Source organism: Scyliorhinus canicula, chromosome 11 (assembly GCF_902713615.1).
Source record: "Scyliorhinus canicula chromosome 11, sScyCan1.1, whole genome shotgun sequence".
Classification (NCBI taxonomy): domain Eukaryota; kingdom Metazoa; phylum Chordata; class Chondrichthyes; order Carcharhiniformes; family Scyliorhinidae; genus Scyliorhinus; species Scyliorhinus canicula.
In genome coordinates, this window is record NC_052156.1 from 150,920,206 (window position 1) to 150,944,106 (window position 23,901).

General features: G+C 52.2%; 1 protein-coding gene across 1 annotated transcript; it reads left to right on the plus strand.

Moving 5' to 3' along the window:
- Positions 1 to 1,927: 1,927 nt before the first annotated feature.
- Positions 1,928 to 19,848, plus strand: LOC119973808 (ladderlectin-like). The gene is made up of 6 exons (XM_038812232.1): positions 1,928 to 2,017; positions 2,094 to 2,175; positions 7,287 to 7,447; positions 16,490 to 16,621; positions 16,704 to 16,832; positions 19,567 to 19,848. Exons 2-6 carry the CDS (start codon positions 2,121 to 2,123, stop codon positions 19,846 to 19,848), a joined length of 759 nt encoding a protein of 252 aa, XP_038668160.1. The 5' UTR covers positions 1,928 to 2,017; positions 2,094 to 2,120.
- The last annotated feature ends 4,053 nt before the right edge of the window (positions 19,849 to 23,901 follow it).

Sequence of the window (23,901 nt, forward strand, 5' to 3'; positions counted from 1 at the left end):
CGAATGACCTCCTTCTGCACTGTAAATTCTATGATAATCTTCACCCCCCCTATTCCCGACATACTCCATACCCTTCCCCTGTCCCAGTATACCCCTTAAACTTCCGCACTACCACCCCCCACTCTTAATATCCCAGAATCAGGACCTGTCTCTCATTTCTTTTTTTCTTTTTTTAAATTTAGAATACCCAATTAATTTTTTACAATTAAGGGGCAATTTAGCGTGGCCAATCCACCTGCCCTGCACATCTTTGGTTTGTGGGGGCGAAACCCACGCAAACACGGTGAGAATGTGCAAACTCCACACGGACAGTGATAAAATAAATATATAAAAATAAATATATATAAATAAATAAATAAAATAAAATAAAATAAATGAAAAACTAAAAATAAATAAAATAAATGAATTAAATGAATAAAAACCTCCGGAACTTGTAAACAAAAAATGAATAAAATAAATGAAAAAAATTAAAATTAAATAAATAAAATAAATTAATAAAATGAATTTAAAAACCCCAAACTTGTAAAACAAAAAGCTGCGACCGTTTAACAAAATAGCGGCCGCAGTGGGCGCATGCACAATGCGGTCGAATTTTTAAAATGTTCGTGGCCATTTTAATGGACGCTTGCAACCGGCGTTATTAAAAGCCGGCTGCTGCGTGGGGATTTGCGCGATTGGGAGCGCCGTGAAGGATGGCTCCGCGACGCTCCCGACACCCACCCGTGACCCACACGCGGGTCGCGCCCCAGACTTTCAACACTACACTGGCTTAGTGCATACCCCCTGTGCCCAACCAGGTCCAACAGGCACCAAGGGGACTCTAGCCCTGGTACCCTTCCCTGCTGCCAGGAATACCATTGGCTGACACTGCCCTTGCCAGGGGTACGCTCCGGCGGCCCCCGCCCAGTGTCCCTGGAGGGCTACAGTGGGCCTTGCCTTGGATGGGCTGCCTGATGCCCCGCCGGCAGGTGACAGCTGGTCGGGTGGTGGGAGGGCATGGCGGATGGTGAAGTGCAGGAATGAGGGGGTAGGGGCACCTATGCTCCCGGTGTCAAGGGGCCAAGGTGGGTGGTCATTGGGGTGTGCAGCAAGATGGCTGACCTGAAGGCCGTGGCAATGGCGGTCCGTGCCTGGACACCACCCCAGGACATTCTCGCTGCTGCCAGTGTGTGAAGCAGATCTACCATTAAGGTGAGATAGAACATAGAACATAGAACAGTACAGCACAGAACAGGCCCTTCGGCCCTCAATGTTGTGCCGAGCCATGATCACCCTACTCAAACCCACGTATCCACCCTATACCCGTAACCCAACAACCCCCCCCCCTTAACCTTACTTTTATTAGGACACTACGGGCAATTTAGCATGGCCAATCCACCTAACCCGCACATCTTTGGACTGTGGGAGGAAACCGGAGCACCCGGAGGAAACCCACGCACACAGGGGGAGGACGTGCAGACTCCACACAGACAGTGACCCAGCCGGGAATCGAACCTGGGACCCTGGAGCTGTGAAGCATTTATGCTAACCACCATGCTACCCTGCTGCCCAGATATGGGAGAACAGATGGGGTTCAGATCTATTACAAAAGGGATCAGATTATCTGACATACGTTCTCGTTTTTTGAGGCTATCATTTCTATATTTTGAGTTCCTTGCCTCATTATAATAATTAGAAAATTCTAAATGTTCTCATTGATCGTTAAATCCTAATTTCTTCAATTGGTTAATTTACAGCCTGATTAATGGGTTTAGGAACATTGACTGCAGTTTCCATTCTTCACTGAGGAGTTACAGAGCCACGTTACACAATCTCAGGTGTAGCACAGTAAATATTTGAATATCTTCCAGCATCTCCTGTTGGCTCTCAGCCACTAATTGTCAATGATTCTTTTGACATCATTAATGGTCCAACCAATTGGATTTGATTTCAATGATTCCATTGGTCTTCAGTCTGCTCTATATATTCACAGTTGCACTTGAAACCTCATCACATCAGACAACTGGGAAAGAGCGAGGTAGGAATGGGAGCTGCAAATTCCCATCTTTCATTGAGAATCTTAATGTTAATGTTGAAACTTTTTTACATTTCAGATTTGAGGAAGGAACTTCACCACAAACATGATGCTGTTTGGAGTCTTGCTGTTGGCTGCATTATTCACCAGGGATGTGGCAGGTAAACTGAAATGAAAACCGAAAATGTTGGAAATAAACACATCAGGTCTGGCAGCATCTGTGGAGAGCGAAACAGAGTGGACGTTTTGAGTCCGTCTGACTTCTTCAGAGCTGAAGCGAGGTAGAAATGTGATGGCTTTGATACTGTTGAAGAGTGAGGGTGGAGTAGATGGAGCAAAACATAAGATCAGGTGTAGGAAGGAGTTCAGGAGAAATTTCACAAAGATGCCATGGACATGAGACAAAGGGAGTGGTAATGAGAGTGTTAAAGACTAAAGGAGGTGTTAATAGTGGTATAAAGGTCAGAATGTGTTAATAGCCAAACAAGGGTCAGCAGTCTCTGAGAGTAAAACACCAGGTTAAAGTCCAACAGGTTTGTTTCAAACACGAGCTTTCGGAGCACTGCTCCTTCCTCAGGTGAAACTCAGGAACAAGTTATGGACTGGGTCTGTAAGCAGATGGGCGACGAAAAAGAAATATTTCAAAACAGCGAAGAGAGATCATGGTCTGAAGTTGATGAACTCAAATGTTAAATCCAGAAGTGCTCAATCGGAAATGAGGTGCTGGGTTCCTCCAGTTTGTGCTGGGCTTCACTGGAACATTACAGGAGGTCGAGGACAGAAATGTGAGCCAGAGACCAAAATTGTGAATGAAAATGGTCAGGTTCATGTTTCTGAATTGAGCAACGGTGATCCGCAAGGATCACCCAGTCTGTGTTTACTCTCCCCCAAGTAGAGAGACCACATTGTGAGCAGTGAATGCAGCGACTAACTTGAAGCAGATGCAAGTGAATTGTGACTTCACCTGGAAGCGGCGTCTGTGGCCTTGGTTAGCGAGGAGGGAGCAGGTAAAGTGGTAGGTGGTTCACATCCTGCAATTGCATAGCAAGGTGCCGTGGGAAGGGATGAGGTGTTGGATTGACAGAGGAATGGAAGAGGGTGTCACAGAGCGAATGGTCCTTGTGGAATGTTGACAGGAGAGGTGAGGGGAAAACGTGTTTGATGGTGGCATCATGCAGGAGTTGATGGAAATGGCGGAGGATGATCCTTTCAATGCGGAGGCTGCTGGGGTGAAAAGTGAGAACATGGAGAAGCCTATCATGGTTATGGGAGGGAGGAGAAAGGGTGAGGAAAGAAACGCGGTAGATGGTCGGACACATTGAGGACCCTGTCAGTGATGGCCGATGTCATGGCAACAGTTCTCAATGAAAAGATCAAGGCCAGAAGAAGGGGTCCAGGTCGCGGGAAAGTGGTGGAGACGGGTGAAAGGAACAAGGGGGAGGGTTTCTGCCCAAAGAGGTGAGCACGGAGATGAAGATGACAGAAGAAGAGTTCAGCTTCGTGTCGAGCCCAAAATTCATTGAGGCGAGGACAGACAGTGATAAAACTGAGTACTTTGCTGAGCACAAAACATTTAGCATCAGACCGGAAAGTTGAGGGGCGACCTGATAGAGGTCTACAAAATTATGAGGGGCATAGACAGAGTGGATAGTCAGAGGCTTTTCCCCAGGGTAGAGGGGTCAATTACTAACGGGCATAGGTTTAAGGTACGAGGGGCAAGGTTTAGAGGAGATGTACGAGGCAAGTTTTTTTACACAGAGGGTAGTGGGTGCCTGGAACCCGCTGCCGGAGGAGGTGGTGGAAGCAGGGACGACAGTGACATTTAAGGGGCATCTTGACAAATACATGAATAGGATGGGAATAGAGGGATACGGACCCAGGAAGTGCAGAAGATTTTAGTTTAGACGGGCAGCATGGTCGGCATGGGCTTGGAGGGCCAAAGGGCCTGTTCCTGTGCTGTACTTTTCTTTGTTCATTGTTCTTGCACAGTGAATACACGTCAGAGCTGGCATTAGAAGAAGGGATGTGGTTAGAGAGATGGGAAGAGCTGGAAGGATCCAGGTGGGAATTGATCTGGTAAAGTTGTTGGGGAAACTAGATAAACACGGGGCAGATGGGAATGAAGTGATGTGGTGGTCGGGTTAGAGGAAGTAAACAGAGTGGGAGGAGATTCCTGAGGGACAGAAACACAGGCATTGGCCAATTGGAGCAAACATCCTCTTCCTGTTCTGTAAATTCTCTCTTTGATGTAAACATGGGGCGCGATCTTCCGGCCTCGTTACACTCGCGCTCAAACGTAGTGAGGCCGGTGAATAGAGGGATGGACCAAAAATGGGAACCGCGTCTGGCACCAAACAGTTTGCGATGCAGCCGGCCAGCTCCCCCAGGCAGAATCGGAATCTCGCTGTATCATGGCGTGAAACCAATTACCACCACTAAAGCCCCATTTCCATACAATTAACAAGAGTCACCCCTTATCCAACGGCCTCCCATCATTCAGCGGCTTCCCAAGCAAGTGGTCGCGTTGGTACCGCTTAGTACTCGTTCTGAACCTGGCAGCAGGGCTTTTGTGCGGAGCTGAGCAGGGGAAAAGCCAACTTTGCTCACAGGAAAAGAGCCCAGGGGTGCGGGGCTTGTCGCCCCTGTGCTCGGCGGGAGATGGAGATCATCGGCTGGGGTGGGAGGACCCTCTGCAGAGGTTGTCCGCCATGGGAAGGTGGTAGTGAGGTGCTGGGGAGGGGGGCAACTGGGCGTGCAATCACTCATGGCACCACCATGCCAACCCCTGGATCCCAACCCCATTCCGGGGGCAACCCTTCTCCTTGCCCGCCTGCCCCACTGATCACCCATAACCCCCAACGACTGCTGAGAAAGTGACAGCGGCATCATAATGGTTGTACACAAGGTTGTTTAATTCGCTGTACTATACCCCATTCCCGATAGTGCCGCCCCCAAGCCCCAGCCTCCACCCCCCAACTCCCCTCCCAGTCCCCAGCTCCCAACACCCCCCCCCCCCCCCCCCCCCCCCCCCACCCACTGAGCCTCTGGAACAGAGTTACCCGGAGTGGATGAAGATGATGGAGAGTGGCCAGGACATTCAGAGGGAGTTGTCAGCGTCAGTCCGGCAGATCCATAGCCACTTGGAGGAGTCCCAGTGTCTACGGGTGCACGAGAGGGCGCCCACAATGCGTGGCACCGGTGCCCTTAATGGTCCTTAATGTGCCTAGCCCTCCTAGCTTTACCGCTACATCTTGGTGTTTCCCCAGGATGCACATCTGAGTTGGAGGCAGCCAGCTGATTACCTCATCCCGTGGTTTTCGTTGCCCCTGGCGGGCGTCCTCTGGGGGCTCGGAGGCAGGAGGACCCCGGTTCACTTGTCGGTGGCACATGCACAGCCATGCTGCCCGGTCCCATGTGCTGGCTCTGAGGCACAGCTTCATCAGACGGGTTTGGGTTGCCACCCAGCGCCCCCTCCTCCCGGTCAGTTCCAATGGGGCCCTGGGTTCACCTTGGGATGGAGGGGCAGCTGATTCGAGCCTCAGCTGCTTCTGCATCACCTGACTCTGCCAGCCCTGGCGGTTCCCCATGGTCCGCACCATAGTGTCAATGCCCTCAGTGACTGGGACATTCTCTGCAGTGCCTCAGCCATGTCCATCTGCGACTGAGATAAGGTTCGAGCACCTTGGCCATGCCCATCATGTCCCGCAGAACCTCATCAGGGTTAGCCTGGTACTGGGTGACATCCCGCAGCGAGGTAGCCATCCTGCTGACACCCTCAACCTAGGCCGTCACTGATTTCACTCATGGCACCGATGTCGTGCACCAGGCTTTCCACTGCAATCGCCACCCTTGCAGTGTTGGCCTCGATGCCACTCTTTGCTCGCGCCCTCTCCTGCACCCATAGACTCTGGGACTCCAAGTGGCTATGGATTTGCCGGACTGACGCTGACAACTTCCTCTCAATGTCCTGACCACTCTCTCTCATCTTCATCCACTCCGGGTAACTCTGTTCCAGAGGCTCAGCCCTCCGACTGCTGTCTCGCCTGGGGTTTCCTGCCTCCACCAGATGTGCATCATTTGCAGTGTGGTGCTCACCAGATTGTGTCCCAGAAGCCTGACCACTAACATGTCACAACAAGGTGTGTGTATCTGTGCTGGTGGGGGGTGGGGTGACAGCTGTGCCGTGACTATAATAGTTGCGTCCTTGGAGCTCTCCTCTGACGTGTTCACCTCAGGGTCAGGAGAGCGAGCCAGCCGAGATTTGCCGGCGCTGTCGGATGGAGGACCTGCGGGAGAATGGATATGTGGTCAGTGGGAGGGATGGGTCAGTCACTAAGGCAATCACTACTCATGTTTGACAGGTCCTCTGCGTGGGGCCCGATGGTTCCCCACCTTTGCGACGTCTGCCAGCCTCCGGGTGGGTGACTGCCCTGTCCTTGGCCAGCCCAGTCACCCCCAGGGCCCGCTCCTCGAAGGAGGTGAAGATTCTCAGGTCCAGTACCCCACTGCCAGTCTGGGCCCTCTCCTGCTGTTCATGGGAGAGCTTTTTCTGAGGAGACAGAGGGCATTGTTAGCCACACACGTTTCATAGTTGTGAGGAGGGGTGGTGTGAAGGGAGGATTGGGGTGGAGGGAGGGTTGAAGGGGGATGGAGGCAGGGTTGGGGGTTGCCTGGGAGATGCTCCCTTGGGGGGTTGGGGGAGTGGGACATTGGTGTCGACTCACTCCTGCTGCCCAGTGTAGGTCATTGACCTTCTTCCGACATTGGAGGGCAGTCCTGGTCACATCCCTCATGGCCTCCACCACGTCCAGGAACGTCCCCAGGTCAGCATCCCTGAATCTTGGGGCTGGTCTCCTCAGCACCACTGTTGTGAGCTGGTTGGTGTTGGCTGGGCAAGTGCAGCTTAAGTGCTGCTCGACCTTGTTAGCGGGGAACTGGAGAGCGCGGTGCCGGGGAATCAGCAGTCAAGCCGGCATTCAGGGCGAGAAGCCCGTGAGGCCTCATTAAGTGGGCCAATTAACGTTGCATAGCATTGCCGGCCTCGATGGGCCGAGTGCCGGGAAATACCCGGCAGTTCCAGCTCGCTGCAGCATTTGGAAATTTTTCCGGAAGGTCGCCCCTATGGTGTGTTAGTGGAGGGTTAATGCAGTAAGGTGAAAAATCCCACTCGCTGGTCAGGTCTCGTCTACCATGTGCTCATCAATTTCTAGCCCTATGAATGAGAAATGAAATGTGATTGTTGTGATTATTACAATTTTGTTTTAATTTGCAGCTCAACCTCCTCTGCCGGTTGAATTGGAGCAACAGGCAGAGATGGAGCAGGACCTTGGGAAACGTTGTCTCTCGGGGAAAGGACTTTGTGGTGATGACATATATTATTTTGGCCATTGCTACAAATTTGTTTCGGATCAAAAGACTTGGGCAGATGCTGAGGTAAGACCCTGAAATCTTTGTAAGTTATTCAAATATTTGCTCCTTAATGTTTCTAAACCTGACCAAATACAGGAGGAAAGAATCTTCTTGTTTGTATCTGGACAGTTTGGATTGACTCAGTGCTCCATCACCTGGGTAATATGATCTACATTGGATTCTCCATTAACACTGAGGGTAATGAACTGTGACATTGTACACTGCAGACAATGAAGCTCATTGGTTCATCCATGGACAGCGATGTGAGTGTTAGAACTGGTCTGAGTGTCTCTGTATTGGAAGAAAATCCAATCAGCACAGCTCCCTGACCCTGGTCACCATCCAGTGCAACTTGCTGTAAAATACAAGATGTGGAAGTTTAGTGGGGACAGGATTGGGATTCTGATCTTCAGATCAGAGGAAACAAGGTCCATGGAAATATGATGGGCAGGATTCTCCGTACCCCGATGCCTATTTCATATTCGGCGAACGGGTGGAGAATCCCTTTTTACGATGGAATCAGGGCGACGCCTGTTTTCACAAACTCCGCCCCCCCCAAAAGAGCATCATGAAGGAGCGCACCGCACGCCGTTCGGACGGCCTCAGGACATCACCTGAAGCCCTCCTCAACGCTCCGCCCCTGAGTTCCCAACTGTGCAGGGGACGTGTGGTGTCAGCGATCAGTGACCCGGCACGGCGGCTACGGATTGTGTCCAACGCCGCCACAGTCGGGCGGGAGCCTTGCAGCTGGCCGGGGTGGGGGGGGGGGGGGTTTCGGCTAGGGCCGAGGGGACTGGTGCGGGTGAACCAGGGGGTGGTGAGGGGGCTGTCCAGGGGGGCACTATCTGGATTGTCGGGTCCATGCACGGCCGACGCCATGTTGTACGGCGCGACCGCTGTAGGTCATTGCCGTGCAAATGCGCAACCACGGACCTGGAAATCCTGCGGCCGTTTTTGTCGTGGAGACCGGCCGTTTTATGTGGCGCACTGCCAGCCCCTCACTGGTCGGAGGATCGGTACTGGGGCGCCGCCAGTTGTTTTGACGTAAAACACCACGGATCCTCCGGACACAGCCTGGAAATTGGATAAACCTATAACATAAAACATAGAACAGAAAAGAAAGCATCTCCCCCCCCTCACTCCACCCCCCCCCCTCCCTCCCCACCCCCCCCACCCCACCCCTTCGCATTCACCTGCAACCAACTCCCAAAAATGCATCATAAACAAACCCCAAGAATTGTAGAACCCCCTCCTTCACCCCCCTCCCCTCAACTTAAACTTCACCTTCTCCAGGGTCAGAAACTCCAGCAGGTAGAAGATAGAAAGAGTTTTTTCAATATATTGAAGGTAAGGGAGAGGCAAAAATGAACATTGGACCACTGGAAAATGTGGCTGGAGAAGTAATAATAGGAAACAAAGAAATGGCAAATGAACTGAATAGTTACTTTGCATCAGTCTTCATGGTGGAAGACACCAGTGGGATGCTAGAGCTCCAGGAGAATCAGGGTCACAGGTGAATGTAGTGGCCATCACCAAGGAGAAGGTTCTGGGGAAACTGAAAGGTCTGAAGGTGGATAAATCACCTGAACCGGATGGACTACAACCCAAGGTTCTAAAAGAGATAGCTGAGGAGATTGTGGAGGCATTGGTGATGATCTTTCAGGAATCACTGGAGGCAGGGAGGGTCCCAGAGGACTGGAGAGAGGCTAATGTAACACCGCTGTTTAAGAAGGGAGAAGACGGGAAATTATAGGCTGGTTAGCCTGACTTCGGTCATTGGCAAGATTTTAGAGCCCATTATTAAAGATGAGATCGCGGAGTACTTGGAAGTGCAGGATAAAATAGGACTGAGTCAGCACGCTTCGTCAAGGGGAGGTCATGTCTGACAGATCTGTTAGAGTTCTTTGAGGAGGTAACAAGGATGTTAGACAAAGGAGAACCAGTGGACGTGATTTATTTAGATTTCCTGAAGGCCTTTGACAAGGTGCCGCATACAAAACTGTTAAATAAGTTAAGAGCCCATGGTGTTAAGGGTAATATCCTGGCATGGACAGAGAGTGGGGATAAAGTGTTTTTTTCAGAATGGCAGCCGGTGACTAGTGGTGTGCCTCAGGGGCCTGTGCTAGGACCACAACTTTTCACAATATACATTAATGATCTGGAAGCAGGAACTGAATGCACTGTTGCTAAGTTTGCAGATGCTACAAAGATCTGCAGAGGGACAGGTAGTATTGAGGAAGCAGTTGGGCTGCAGAAGGACTTGGACAGGCTCGGAGAGTGGGCAAAGAAGTGGCAGGTAGAATACAATGTCGGAAAGTGTGAGGTTATGCACTTTGGAAGGAGGAAGGGAGGCATGGACTATTTTCTAAATGGGGAAATGCTTAGGAAATCAGAATCACAAAGGAACTTGAGAGTCCTTGTTCAAGATTCTCTTCAGGTTAACGTGCAGGTTCAGTCAGCAGTTCGGAAGGCAAATACAATGTTAGCATTCATGTCGAGAAGGCTAGAATATAAGAATACTTCTGAGGCTGTATAAGGCTCTGGTCGGACACCATTTGGAGAATTGTGAGCAGTTTTGGGCCCCGTATCTAAGGAAGGATGTGCTGGCTTTGGAAAGGGTCCAGAGGAGGTTCACAAGAATGATCCCTGGAATGATCCCTGTCGTATGAGGAATGGTTGAGCACCCTGGGTCTGTACTCATTGGAGTTTAGAAGGGTGAGGGGAGATCTTATTGAAACTTACAGGATTCTGCAAGGCCTGGATAGAGTGGACATGGAGAGGATGTTTCCACTTTTCGGAAAAACTAGAAGCAGAGGACACAATCTCAAACTAAAGGGACGATATTTTAAAACAGAGATGTGGAGGAATTTCTTCAGCCAGAGGGTGGTAAATCTGTGGAAGGCTGCAGAAGGCTGTGGAGGCCAAATCACTGAGTGTCTTTATGACAGCTAGATAGGTTCTTGATTAATAAGGAGATCAGGGGTTATGGGGAGAAGGCAGGAGAATGGGGATGAGAAAATATCAGCCATGATTGAACGGTGGAGCATACCCGATGGGCCGAGTGGCCTAATTCTGCTCCTGTGTCTTATGGTCTTAATCCCCATCTTGTCCCATCTTCAAAACCTTGCTTCCATTCTCCCGGCTCCAACTGATGATTCCCCCTAATCGGCATCCCCCCGACCTAGTCCCCAGATTAAAATGTAGGCTAAACTGCCTCGAGATCTTAAAAGTGGCCACCACCACCGGACTCACCGAGTACTTACCCGGTGCCATCGGGAGGGCGCTGTTACCAGCGCTCACAGCCCCGAACCTCGACACGAGCACTGCTCCATATTAACCCAGTGGGTCTTCCCCTCCTTAGTCCAGCCCCGCACCTTCTCCACATTCATCACCCAATAATAGTATAATAAGTTTGGGAGGCCTAGACGCCCCGCCTGTTGCCCTCTCTGCAAGACCACCCTCCTAACCCTGGCCAGACCCCCCCCCCCCCGCCCCCCCCAACCAAATAAACAAGGAGATCGATTTGTCTACCCCCCTGAAGAAGGATTTCAGCAGAAAGACCAGCAGGCACTGAAATTGGAACAAGAATCGCGGGAGCACATTTATTTTAACAGTCTGCACCCGCCCATCAATGACAGAGGGAAGTTGTCCTACCTTGCCAAATCGGCCTTCACCCTCCCCACCAAACTGGTAAAATTATACCTTTGGAGCCCACCCCAGCCTGAGTCACATGTGCCCCAAGGCCCAAGGTACTGAAATGGGTTGCCGCCAGACAAGATGGCAGCCCGTATCCCACCCATGCTCCCATTAGGAGACCATGAAATACTGGCTCTTGCCTTGGTACAATTTATACCCCGAGAATGTCCCAAATCTTTGGAGCAGACCCATTATACTCCACACAGATGTGCTCGGCTTTGAGATGTACAATAACAGAGCATGGGCTTATCGGGATACCCAATGCTGCACACCCCTCACTATCCCCCTTCCACAACCCTGAGCTCCTTAGTACGATGGCCAAAGCTCTATTGCCAGTGCAAACAGCAGAGGGGACATAGGACACCACTGCCTCGCATCCCGGTGCAGGGCAAAGTACCCAAATTCATATTATTCCTGCGCACACTCGCCATCGGATCTTTGTACAACAGCCGTACCCACGCCACGAACCTCGGTCCGATTCCAAATCTTTTCAATACCGCCATCAAATATCCCCACTCTACCCCATCAAATGCCTTCTGTGGGTGCAATATCACCACCAACACCATCTCCTTTCCCTCCGCCAGAGACAGGATCACATTTAGCAACCTCCTCATGTTCAAAAACAGCTGCCTTCCCGTCACAAACCCCGTCTAATCCTCTCCTTATCACCTTCGGGAGACACCCCTCCAGCCTTGCCACCAGAACGTTTGCCAATATCTTGGCATCTGCATTCAATAGGGATAAGGGCCTATGAGACCCACACTCCACTGTGTCTTTATCCTTCTTTAACAGCAGGGAAATCGAAGCCTGCCCCAATGCCTGTGACAGGACTTCCCTACTTATTGCCTCCTCAAACATCCCCACCATCAGCGGCGCCAACCTATCCTTGAATTTCTTGTAGTACTCCACTGGGAACCCATCAGGTCCCGCCGCCTTCCCTGGCTGCATTCTCCCAATCGCCTTCCTCACTTCCTGCTCCCCCACCAGCCCCTCCAGCCCTGCCCTATCCTCTTCATCCAACCTCGGGTACTCCAACCCGTCCAGGAACTCCCTCATCTCTCGCTCCTCTCCCGCTGGCTCCGACCTATATAAATCCTTATAGAACTCTTCAAATACTTTATTGATCTGCTCCGAGACCACCACCCACTTCCCCATCTTATCCACACCTGAACTATCTCTCTCGCCACGGCCTCCCTCTGGAGCTGGAGCTGCCTTTTCATAGACTGCCCCCTTACCCTCCTCAACTGGCACACCGCTTTCCCTGTGGGCAACTGGTTGAACGTCGCCTGAAGCTCTGTCCTCCTAGTCAAGCTGGTTGTGTTTGGGTTCCCCGCATACCTCCTATACACCTCCAGCATCTCCTCTATCAATATCTGGTGCTCCTCCCTCTCCTCCTTGTCCACCTTAGCCCTGTACGAAATCACCTCCCCCCTCACTACTGCCTTTAGAGTCTCCCAAACTACCGACTGTGAAATTTCCCTGTGTAGTTAAACCGCACATATTCCTCAATCACATTCCCAATCTTATCACAAAAGCTCCGATCCCCCAGTGACCCCACATCCATTCCCCACCCCAGCCTCAGAGCCATCCCCTTCTCCAGAACCACATCCACCCAATGCGGCACATGGTCTGAAATCAATATCGCTGAATATCCGACCCTTTGACCCCGGCCAATAACGCCTTCCCCACCCTGAAGAAGTCTATCCTCGAGTACACTTTATGTGCCGGGGAGAAATACTCCCATTCGCACGGGTGCTGGAACCTTCCCTCCTCCATGAGCCCAGCCAGCGCCTTCGTCCCTCCCGCTCCCCAGACTGGGCCAGCGAGCGCAGCTGTGACCCACCCACCTTTGGCTCTTGGCACCATATTCCAATCCCCCCCCATTATTAACTCATAGGTATCCAAATCAGGGATGGCACATAGAACCCTCTTCACAAACCCTCACATCGTCCCAGTTGGGGCCATTATACTCGCCAGCGCCAGCAACCTCCCCTCTAACGCCCCGTCACAACCTGCCCCCCTGGGGGATCTGCCACCTCCTTCTCCATCTGAAATCTCATCCTCTTGCCCACCAATAGCGCCAACCCCGTAGCCCTGCTCTCAAACCCCGAATGGAAAACCTGACTTACCCAACCCTTCCTAAGCCTCATCTGATCTTTTACCCTCCTGCCACTGTCAACCCTCTCTCGCAGGCGTGGATCAAACCACCTACCTTACCGGCGGGAGCAGGCAGCGCGGGTGGGCTCCGGGGTCCTGGGGGGGGGGGGGCGCGGGGCAATCTGGCCCCGGGGGATGTCCCCACGGTGGTCTGGCCCGCGATCGGTGCTCACCGATCTGCGAGCGGGCCTGTGCCGTAGTGGCAGTCTTTTACTTCCGCCTTCTCCATGGCGGAGGTGGAAGAAATCCCCGCCCCTGCGCATGCGCGGTGATGACGTCAGCAGCCGCTGATGCTCCGGCGCATGCCCGGACTTACGCCGGCCCGCAAAGTCCTTTCGGCCCCGGTTGGCGTGGCGCCAAAGGCCGTCCACGCCAGCCGGCGGAACGCCAACCACTCTGGCGCGGGCCTAGCCCCTCAAGGTGAGGGCTTGGCCCCTAAAGGTGCGGAGACTTCCCAGAAAATCACCATAACCCCCAAGCCCAATATTCTCGTACCCACTTTTGCTAACACTGTTGGGGAGGTTTTAAACTAATGTGGCAGGGGGATGGGAACCAGATTACGAAGTTAGAGGACAGTAAAGAGGCAGTAACTAAAGCCAGTAAGGTACTAGATAATAAACTCAATGTCACTAAGGGAAAGAGTAGACAGGGAAGAGATGATGAACACAAATGGACAGATGGGCTGAGGTGCATTTGTTTTAATGCGAGAAGTGTAGCAGGTTAGGCAGATAAACTTAGAGCTTGGATTAGTATCTGGGAATATGATGTTAGTGGTATTACTGAGACTTGGATGAGGGAAGGGCAAGACTGGCAACTAAATATCCCAGGTATAGATGCTTCAGGAGGGACAGAGAGGGAGGTAAAAGGGGTGGAGGAGTTGCATTACTGGTCAGAGATGATATCACAGCTGTGATTAAGGAGGGCACGATGGAGGATTCGAGCACTGAGGCAATATGGGTAGAGCTAAGAAATAGGAGGAGTGCAGTAACATTGTTGGGACTTTACTCCAGGCCTCCCAAAAGCGAGCGTGAAGTAGAGGTACAAATATGTAGACAGATTATAGAAAAGTGTAGGAGCAATAGGGTGGTCGTGATGAGAGATTTTAACTTCCCCAACATTGAATGGGACTCTTGTAGTTTTGGAGGCGTATATGGAACAGAATGTGTAAGGAGCATCCAGGAGAGTTTTTTAGAGCAGTATGTAAATAGTCCAACTCGGGAAGGGGCCATACTGGACCCGGTATTGGGGAATGATCCCGGCCAGGTGTTGAAGTTTCAGTCAGTGAATACTTTGGGAATAGCAATCACAATTCCGTAGGTTTTAGAATACTCATAGACAAAGATGAGAGTGGTCCTAAAGGAAGTGTGCTGAATTGGGGAAAGGTCAAGTATAACAAAATTCGGCAGGAGCTAGGGAATGTGGATTGGAAGCAGCTGTTTAAGGGTAAATCCACATTTGAAATGTGGGAGTCTTTTAAGGAAAGGTTGATCAGAGTGCAGGACAGACATGTCCCTGTGAAAATGAGGGATAGAAATGGCAAGATTAGGGAACCATGGATGACGGGTGGAATTGTGAGACTAGCTAAGATGAAAATGGAAGCATACATAAGATCTAGGCGACTTAAAACTGATGAAGCTTTGGAGGAATATCGGGAAAGTAGGACAAATCTCAAACGCACAATAAAGAGGGCTAAAAGGGGTCCTGAAATATCTTTGGTTAACAGGGTTAAGGAAAATCCCAAAGCCTTTTTTTCGTATATAAGGAGCAAGAGGGTAACTAGAGAAAGGATTGGCCCACTCAAAGACAAAGGAGGGAATTTATGCGTGGAGTCAGAGGAAATGGGTAAGATTCTTAATGAGTACTTTGCATCGGTATTCACCAAGGAGAGGGACAGGATGGATGTAGAGGCTGGGGATGGATGTTTAAATACTCTAGGTCAAGGCGGCATAAGGTAGGGGGAAGTTTTGAGTATTCTTGAAGTCATTAAGGTGGACAAGTCCCCAGGTCCGGATGGGATCTATCCCAGGTTACTGAGGGAAGCGAGGGACGAAATAGCTGGGGCCTTAACAGATATCTTTGCAGCATCCTTGAGGATGCAAACCAAACAAACCAAACATACATCCTGAAACAAGAGACAAGGCTGTACACAACATTTCACTCCCCTCCCTTCAGCCCGAAGCCAACCCCTCGTCCTATATGAAATGAATGGGAAAATGCTGGAAAATCTCAGCAAGTCTGGCAGCATCTGTAGGGAGAGAAAAGAGCTAATGTTTTGAGTCGGATTACTCTTTGTCAAAGCTAACAGACAGAGAAAGTGGGAAATATTTATCCTGTGGAGTGAGAATGAAAGGTGAGTCATAGCCACAGAAACCCAGGGAAACCGGGTGCTAATGGCCACAGATACCAAGGAGAAAGAGTGTCAATGAGAGTCCCCAGAGAGGACTGCCATTAACCTTTCACATCTTTTGTCCTCTCTGGGGACTCTCATTGACACTCTTTCCCCTTGGTATCTGTGGCCATTAGCACCCGGTTTCCCTGGGTTTCTGTGGCTATGACTGATCTTTCATGCTATCTCTTTCAACCCCAGTCCCTTGGCCTTCACAAACAGCTCCGCCATCTCCACCATCTCAAAGTAGAAGCCCCTCGAAATGTAGATCACCCTCAGCTTTGCTGGGTAGACCACTGCGAACCTCACACCATTGCTCAAGAGTGCAGCCTTCACCAGCCGATGGCCGCCCACCTTCTCGCCAGCTCCACAGTTAAGTCCTGATATATACGAATACCAGCTCCTTCCCACTTCACCTCGCGCCTTTGCTTTGCCCAACTCAGTACCTTCTCCTTTTTTCAGCCAGTGTTTCAGATCTGAAGCTGTGGTATTTAGAGTGGATGATGAGAAACTGTTTAAAACACCGAGTCTGGGCAGCCCCCAGCCCTGAACCCCAGCTCTTAGACCTCCCTAGCACCCACAACCCCAACACCGAGTTCCCCCGCCTCTGTATCGAGCACGAGGCCCTGGGGTTTAGCACTATTTGCACCCTCTGTTGGGCCCCCAGTCAGCCCATGTCAGGAGCTGATGGACATATAGCAGGAGGTGATCCTTTTATTGTTCACATTCTGCTAAAGAATAACATTTAACATTAAACATTTCAGAGTAACAAAATGAAATATTTTCAATGTAAAACGGTAAGAAGAATAAACCTGTTTTTTTTCAAGCTGCATTGCCAGTCTCTGGGACCAAAGAGCCACCTGGCCTCCATACACTGGAAGAAACAGAATGAATTCATTGAAAACATGATAACTGAAGCCAATGTCCATATTTGGATTGGTTTAAGTGACATCTACAAGGTAACATTTCTTGAGCTGCTGCATCACATTTTTTATGGTGAGCAAATTATACGTTTCTAAATAATATTTGACATTTCCACAGGAGGGAACTTTCCTTTGGTCTGATGGATCTTTAAAAGATTTTACATCATGGAGAATGAATCAACCTGATGATTACAAATCAACGGAAGACTGTGTGCATATTGAGCAGCGTAAGTTGATGTTACTAAATGTAATGGTGCCTTGTGGGAAAATAATTCCAGGCAAATAGGTCAGTGGATGAGATTCTGAGGGGACTCCATGTGGTTAAGTTTTAGACTTTGACAGATCTCTACTTCCTCCCCCTCTGACAGTCACCTTCCAGGTAAAACTGTTTCCTGGGGGAAAGTATATGGGTCACATGCTGTGGATAAAGGAACATTCACTGGGAGTGACACTAAAGTTTGTCCTTCTGCTCAGTTGTGCGTCTCTGTGGGTTCTGCAGTGATGGGGTTAGACCAAGAGCTTTGTAACTGCTGCACATTTACTGAGCTGATCCTGAAAGTTCACTTGTGTTTTTGAAAAATCGTGAAAGGCATCGTGGCTGATGAGGGAGAGAGAGAAGGTAGGACCGGGAGAGGAGCGACTGTGGTCTGCTGGCCCGGACACTGGCCGTGCTGGCTGGGTTGGGTGGGACTCTGCCAGGGGTGGGGGAGGGGGTGGGTAATGGGGGAACATGCCGAGTGGCCGGGGTGATCCCCCACAGGACAGGGGCGGTGCCCAGGAACAGATCGCTATTGCCACGGCCTGCAAAGCAGCCATCTTGCTGCACACCACACTAACCACCCACCTTGGCCTCTAATTCTGCAAAGTGACACCAGCCGTATGAGTGCCCCCATCCCCCACTACCGCAACCTCTGCCACCCCCCCCCCCCCCAAACCTGGCCACCACCCACCTAACAGGGCATCTGGCAGGCCATCGAGGGCAACACCCAGATTAGTGCCTACAGGGGCACCTGGCGTGGGCCACGGAGCGTAGGGCAAGGTAAGGGCAGTGCCAGCTGACGGTGCCCTCGGCATCAGAGACAGGCACCAGGGCCGGCCATCGACAGAGCGAGGGGTACGGGGATGAGGGGGGCATACGTGGGTAAGAGTCGGGCCAGTCAAGGACAGTAGTGGGAACTTGTGCGTGGAGTCCGAAGAGATAGGAGAGGTGCTAAATGAATATTTTTCGTCTGTATTCACACAGGAAAAAGACAATGTTGTTGAGGAGAACACTGAGATACAGGCTACTAGACTAGAAGGGCTTGAGGTTCATAAGGAGGAGGTGTTAGCAATTCTGGAAAGTGTGAAAATAGATAAGTCCCCTGGGCCAGATGGGATTTATCCTAGGATTCTCTGGGAAGCTAGGGAAGAGATTGCTGAGCCTTTGGCTTTGATCTTTAAGTCATCTTTGTCTACAGGAATAGTGCCAGAAGACTGGAGGATAGCAAATGTTGTCCCCTTGTTCAAGAAGGGGAGTAGAGATTACCCCAGTAACTATAGACCAGTGAGCCTTACTTCTGTTATGGGAAAAGTCTTGGACATGTTTATAAGAGATAGGATGAAAAATCATCTGGAAAGGAATAATTTGATTAGAGATAGTCAACATGGTTTTGTGAAGAGTAGGTCGTGCCTCACAAACCTTATTGAGTTCTTCGAGAAGGTGACCAAACAGGTGGATGAGGGTAAAGCAGTTGATGTGGTGTATATGGATTTCAGTAAAGCGTTTGATAAGGTTCCCCATGGTAGGTTATTGCAGAAAATACAGAAGCATGGGATTCAGGGTGATTTAGCAGTTTGGATCAGAAATTGGCTAGCTGATAGAAGACAAAGGGTGGTGGTTGATTGGAAATGTTCAGACTGGTGTCCAGTTACTAGTGGTGTACCACAAGGATCTGTTTTGGAGCCGCTGCTGTTTGTCATTTTTATAAATGACCTGGAGGAGGGCGTAGAAGGATGGGTGAGTAAATTTGCAGATGACACTAAAGTCGGTGGAGTTGTGGACAGTGCAGAAGGATGTTACAAGTTACAGAGGGACATAGATAAGCTGCAGAGCTGAGCTGACAGGTGGCAAATGGAGTTTAATGCAGAAAAGTGTGAGGTGATTCATTTTGGAAGGAATAACAGGAAGACAGAGTACTGGGCTAATGGTAAGATTCTTGGTAGTGTGGACGAGCAGAGAGATCTTGGTGTCCATGTCCATAGATCCCTGACAGTTGCCACCCAGGTTGAGAGGGTTGTTAAGAAGGCGTACGGTGTGTTAGCTTTTATTGGTAGAGGGATTGAGTTTCGGAGCCATGAAGTCATGTTGCAGTTGTACAAAACTCTGGTGCGGCCGCATTTGGAGTATTGCGTGCAGTTGTGGTCGCCACATTATAGGAAGGATGTGGAAGCATTGGAAAGGGTACAGAGGAGATTTACCAGGATGTTGCCTGGTATGGAGGGAAGTTCTTACGAGGAAAGGCTGAGGGACTTGAGGCTGTTATCATTAGAGAGAAGAAGGTTAAGAGGTGACTTAATTGAGGCATACAAGATGATCAGAGGATTAGATAGGGTGGACATTGAGGGCCTTTTTCCTCGGATGGTGATGTCCAGTACGAGGGGACACAGCTTTAAATTGAGGGGAGGTAGATATGGGACAGATGTCAGAGTTAGATTCTTTACTCAGAGAGTAGTAAGGGCGTGGAATGCCCTGCCTGCAACAGTAGTGGACTCGCCAACACTAAACGCATTCAAATGGTCATTGGATAGGCATATGGACGATAAGGGAATAGTGTAGAGGGACTTTAGAGGGGTTTCACAGAACGGCGCAACATCGAGGGCCGAAGGGCCTCTAGTGCGCTGCAATGTTCTATGTTCTACAGTGCCAACTAGGGCCACCATTGGACCAGGTTGGGCAGGAGGGTACGCACCATGCTAAAATGTTGGCTTTTCATCCCCTGTAGACAATGGATATTGGAATTCAACCAGTAATGGGGGCCCTGCTGCTGGTTGCCACAGTTCAGGGGGAGGTCCTGCGGCTGTATGAGTTGGAGCTGCTCAAGGAGGATGACGCTGCAGCAGCGGAGTGTTCAGTAGCGGAGTGTGCCGCAGAGGAACAGGAGGCAGCTGCCCAGGATGGAGAGCCGCCCCCCCAACAGGTGGAGCAGGTACCAAGGAGGAACCGCAAGAGGCCTTGTGTATACCGGCAGCGCCTGTCATTCGAGGACCTACTGCACCGGGCATGACATCAAATATTCCGGCTGAGCAGGGAGACAGTGCGACATATCTGCCAGATGATGGCACACCTGGCACTGTGGGGGAATGGGGGAGGACACCACTCCTGGTGGCCATCGAGATGAAGGCCTGAACCTTTACACCAAAGGGTCCTTCCAGGTGCCAAGGGGGACCTGTCCGGGATCTCACAGGCCTTAGTGCACAGGTCCATCTGTGCCACCACAATGACCCTGTATGCCCAGGCAGCTCAATATATCCATTTCAATGTGGACCGAGCCTACCAGGATGCTCGGGCAGTGGGGTTCGCCGCTATTGCCTGGATACCCCGGGTCCAGGGGGTGATCGATAGGATGCATGTCCCCCTACGTGCACCTACAGAGGACAGGCCGCACTACACAAACTGAAAGGGGGTCTGTTCAATGAACGTACAGCTGGTCTGTGACCATCAGCTGTGTGTCATACACGTCTGTGCCCAATACCCGGGCAGTATGCACGACACCTTCAACTTGGCACATTCAGCGATTCCTGACATGTTCGAGGGGAAACCCCCCCCACCCCCCAGCTGGGGGTTGGCCCCTGGGTGACGGATTTATCACCTGCGGTGGTAGCTGATGACGCCTATCCGGAGGCCACTGACTGACGCGGATACCTCCCTGTGCTCCATGGCCATGAGTATGTAGACCCATGGTCGAGACCAGAGCGGGTCTCCAGGACCGGCAGCGCCAGATGGCGGGGAACCTCAGGGGATGGCTTTGTTTGCACCCCTGTCCCATGGAGTATCGGGCACCCCCAGGGGGAGATGGTGATGGAGCCCGCGCTGGTGACTCAGGCAGGGGAGGTACCGGAACACCGCAGCACCTCGAATTGCCCCCTTGTCCTGTCCCGGGTGCATCTGGTGGCCAGTGACTGCGCCATCTCTCTCTGGGACTGGGCCACCTCCCTCTGCATCACGTTGGCCAGCGCCTGGCAATGCCGCCGACGTTCCCAGCTATGGCCTGCTGTGATTGGGCCATGCTCAGGGCCATCTCTACAATTTCCAGGTGGCTCTGGCACAGGGATGCCTGTGAGGCAGAAACCCTGTCCTGGGCCACGGCCCCTGCCTGCACGGAATGCTCCAAGCCTTGGACATGTTGATCCATAGCCAAAACCCCCGCCCTCAAGGCCTCCACCATGTATGCCGTATGTGCGGTGTTAGCCTGGGTGGCACACATGGCGGGCACCACCTCCTGCTCCGGCATGTTGTTGGACTCCTCCAACTGCACCTGCAGGTGCTGGATGCTCGTCGACAGCCCCTCGTGTAGTCCCTGGCTCTGCGAATGCATCTCCACAATCGATGGGACTGTCCATTCCAGAAGCCTGAAACCCATCTGGAGGGCAGCTAGTCCCTGGGGTCAGCCTGCCCTCCGACCAACTGGCCCCTCGGGTGTTCCTACCTCCACCTGCTGTGGCGCCCCAAGTGCCTCTTCACTAAAGTGCCCAACCAAGGTGAGTGTCTCTGGGATGGTGGAGGGTGTTGGAGACAGCTGTGACGGGAAGTCAGTGTCACCCTCCGACTCGAGCTCCGGGGTGTCCCGTGTCTGGGGCGGAGGGGGGAAACAGAAAACAACAGTGTTAGACAGTCTGACATTTGCAGCCCAGGGAGCGGGCAACTGTTGGCCTCAGTGGCCAGGGCACCCGGCCATGGCGGCCGGTATGGGTGCCGGCATGTGGTGCAGGGTGGGGTTCAGCCGCCCTCTGGGCCGGGTGGGGGGCAGCATAGGGTTATGGGTGTGTGGGACGGAGGTTAGTGCCAGGGCACAATGCTGCCGACTCACCCTGGATGCCCTGAGGAAGTTATGTTGTTTTTGTTGGCACTGCAGGCCGGTCTGGAAGAAGTTGCCCATGGTGCTGACCATCTCTGCCACCTGTGCCCAGGCATGGCGAATGGCGGAGGCGGACAGCCTCCTCCCCAGGCCTGGGTACAGGCTCATCCTCCTCTCCTCCCCGGCGTCCAGGGGTTGTCTCCAACTTTGCAGCAGCAAACCTTGGTGCCGCTCTCCTCACTGCCATCTTGTCTGGGATGGTGTGGGTGGGGAGTGAAGTGTGTCTATGTGGCTGCAGCTTGTCAGCCTCCTGAGTGTCAATCGTGAAACCAGCGAATCCCGCACCGTTTCTCATTGGAATCGATTATGCTCGGTCCAGGTGCCAGTTTCTGATGCAACCGGCCTGCTCCCTTGGGCGAATTCACAACCAATTATCATCAGTTAAGCCTCATTTCCATACAATCAATGAGAGCCACCCGTCATCAAATGGCCTCCTGTTATTCAGCGGCCTCCCCAGCAAGTCCTCACGCTGCCGAGAATTTGTATTCCTTTGTAAAAGCCCCAATGGAAGGACTTCTGTGGGGAGCTGAGGAGGTGAGTAGCCGTCTCTGCTCACAGGCAAAGAGCCCGCAGGTGCTGAGCTTGTCACCCCAGTGCTCGGTGGGGACGGGGACCCTCAGCTGGGGGTGGGGGGACCCAACGCTGGGTTGGGCTGCCATTGCGAGCGTGGGTGGGGGTAGGGGGGGGCGCTAGGGTGGGCAACCGGAGGGGCAACCACTTGCTGCACTTCCATGCAAATCCCGGGATCATGTATACCCATTCCCATACCCATGCCCCTGCCAGTCTGCCCCTGGACTGCCCATAACCCCCACCGGCTGCTAAAGCATCTGAGGTGTAGCTGAAAACTATTGCCAATCGGGAATTGGCAATCGTGGTTAAGTGAGCACTTTGCACAACCCAAGTGAATCCCCGTGGGCCATGTAGCCTGTGGGAGTTATTGTCTGGTATCCCATGACACATGGATACTGTACCTGAACACTACAGGAGGCAACACCACACATGCAGCAGCCTACATCCGAACACCCAGAGGATGGAGCACAGCTCCAACGACATGTCCACGGTCGCGGGTGGGTGAGTGCCATGGGGAGGGGGCCAGCACCCGGTCCTGGTGGTGTTGTGAGCGGGTGTCCGGAGTACAGGGTCTGGAGCCCGCTGTGGCCCAGGGTACGTGGGGAGGGTGTTCTGAGTGGGGTGGTGGGGGAGAAATCAATGGAGGAATGGAGGGTCCTGGGGTGGGAGCCATTGCTGCTTGTCAGTCCTCTCCCTCTCCCAATGCCTTACAGACATTGAACGCTATGGCAGGGATGTTGAACGCAGAGGTTGCCCCAGTGGTGCTGGTGCTACGCGGTGCGGCCAGACACCAGAGAAGGCGGCAGCAGCAGCATCTGCAGATGTTCGAAGCGGCTGTCCACGTGCCAGACCCAGCCCCACACACTGAAGACCCGCTTGTCTATCAGGCCAGGGAGGGACCCAGAGGGGAAGTCTCCTGACGGCCCAGGGTGTACAGGCGCCATTGGGCATTCAAACAAATGACTGACAGCGCGTTCCGCAGGAGGCTCCACCTCAACAAGGAGACGGTACGACACCTGTGCCATATACACGCGGACTTGGCACCAGGTGGAAGAGGAGGACACCCGCTCCCAGTGGCCATCAATGTTGCTGCAGCCCGAAACCTTTATATCTCAGGATCATTCCAGGGCTCGAGAACGGACCTGTGTGGTATCTCACAGGTCACAGCCCACAAGTGCAGACAGCAGGTCAGGAATGTCCTGTTTGCCCAGGCGGAAGACTGCATCGTTTTTGACATGGACCAGGCCCAACAGGATGCCCGGAGAGCAGGTTTCTCCACCATCGCCGGGTTTGCCCCAGGTCCGGGGGTAATAGATGTCACGCATGTCGCAATGCACTCACCGGGCCATCTGGGGGTGTCCTATGTTTACCGAAAGGGGTTCCACTCCCTCACCGTACAGCTCGTGTGCGACCACCAATTGCAGATAATACATGCGTGTGCCCGCTTCCCGGGGTGTGTGCACGACAACTACATCCTGGGGCAATTGGTCATCCCTGCCCTCTTCGAGGAGCACCCCAGGATGGCCGACTGACTCTTCAGGGTAAGGGGTATGCGCCGAGGACCTGGCTAATGACGCCAGTGCTGAGACCGGAGACTGAAGCGGAGACCTGGTACGAGGCCCATGTGGCCAT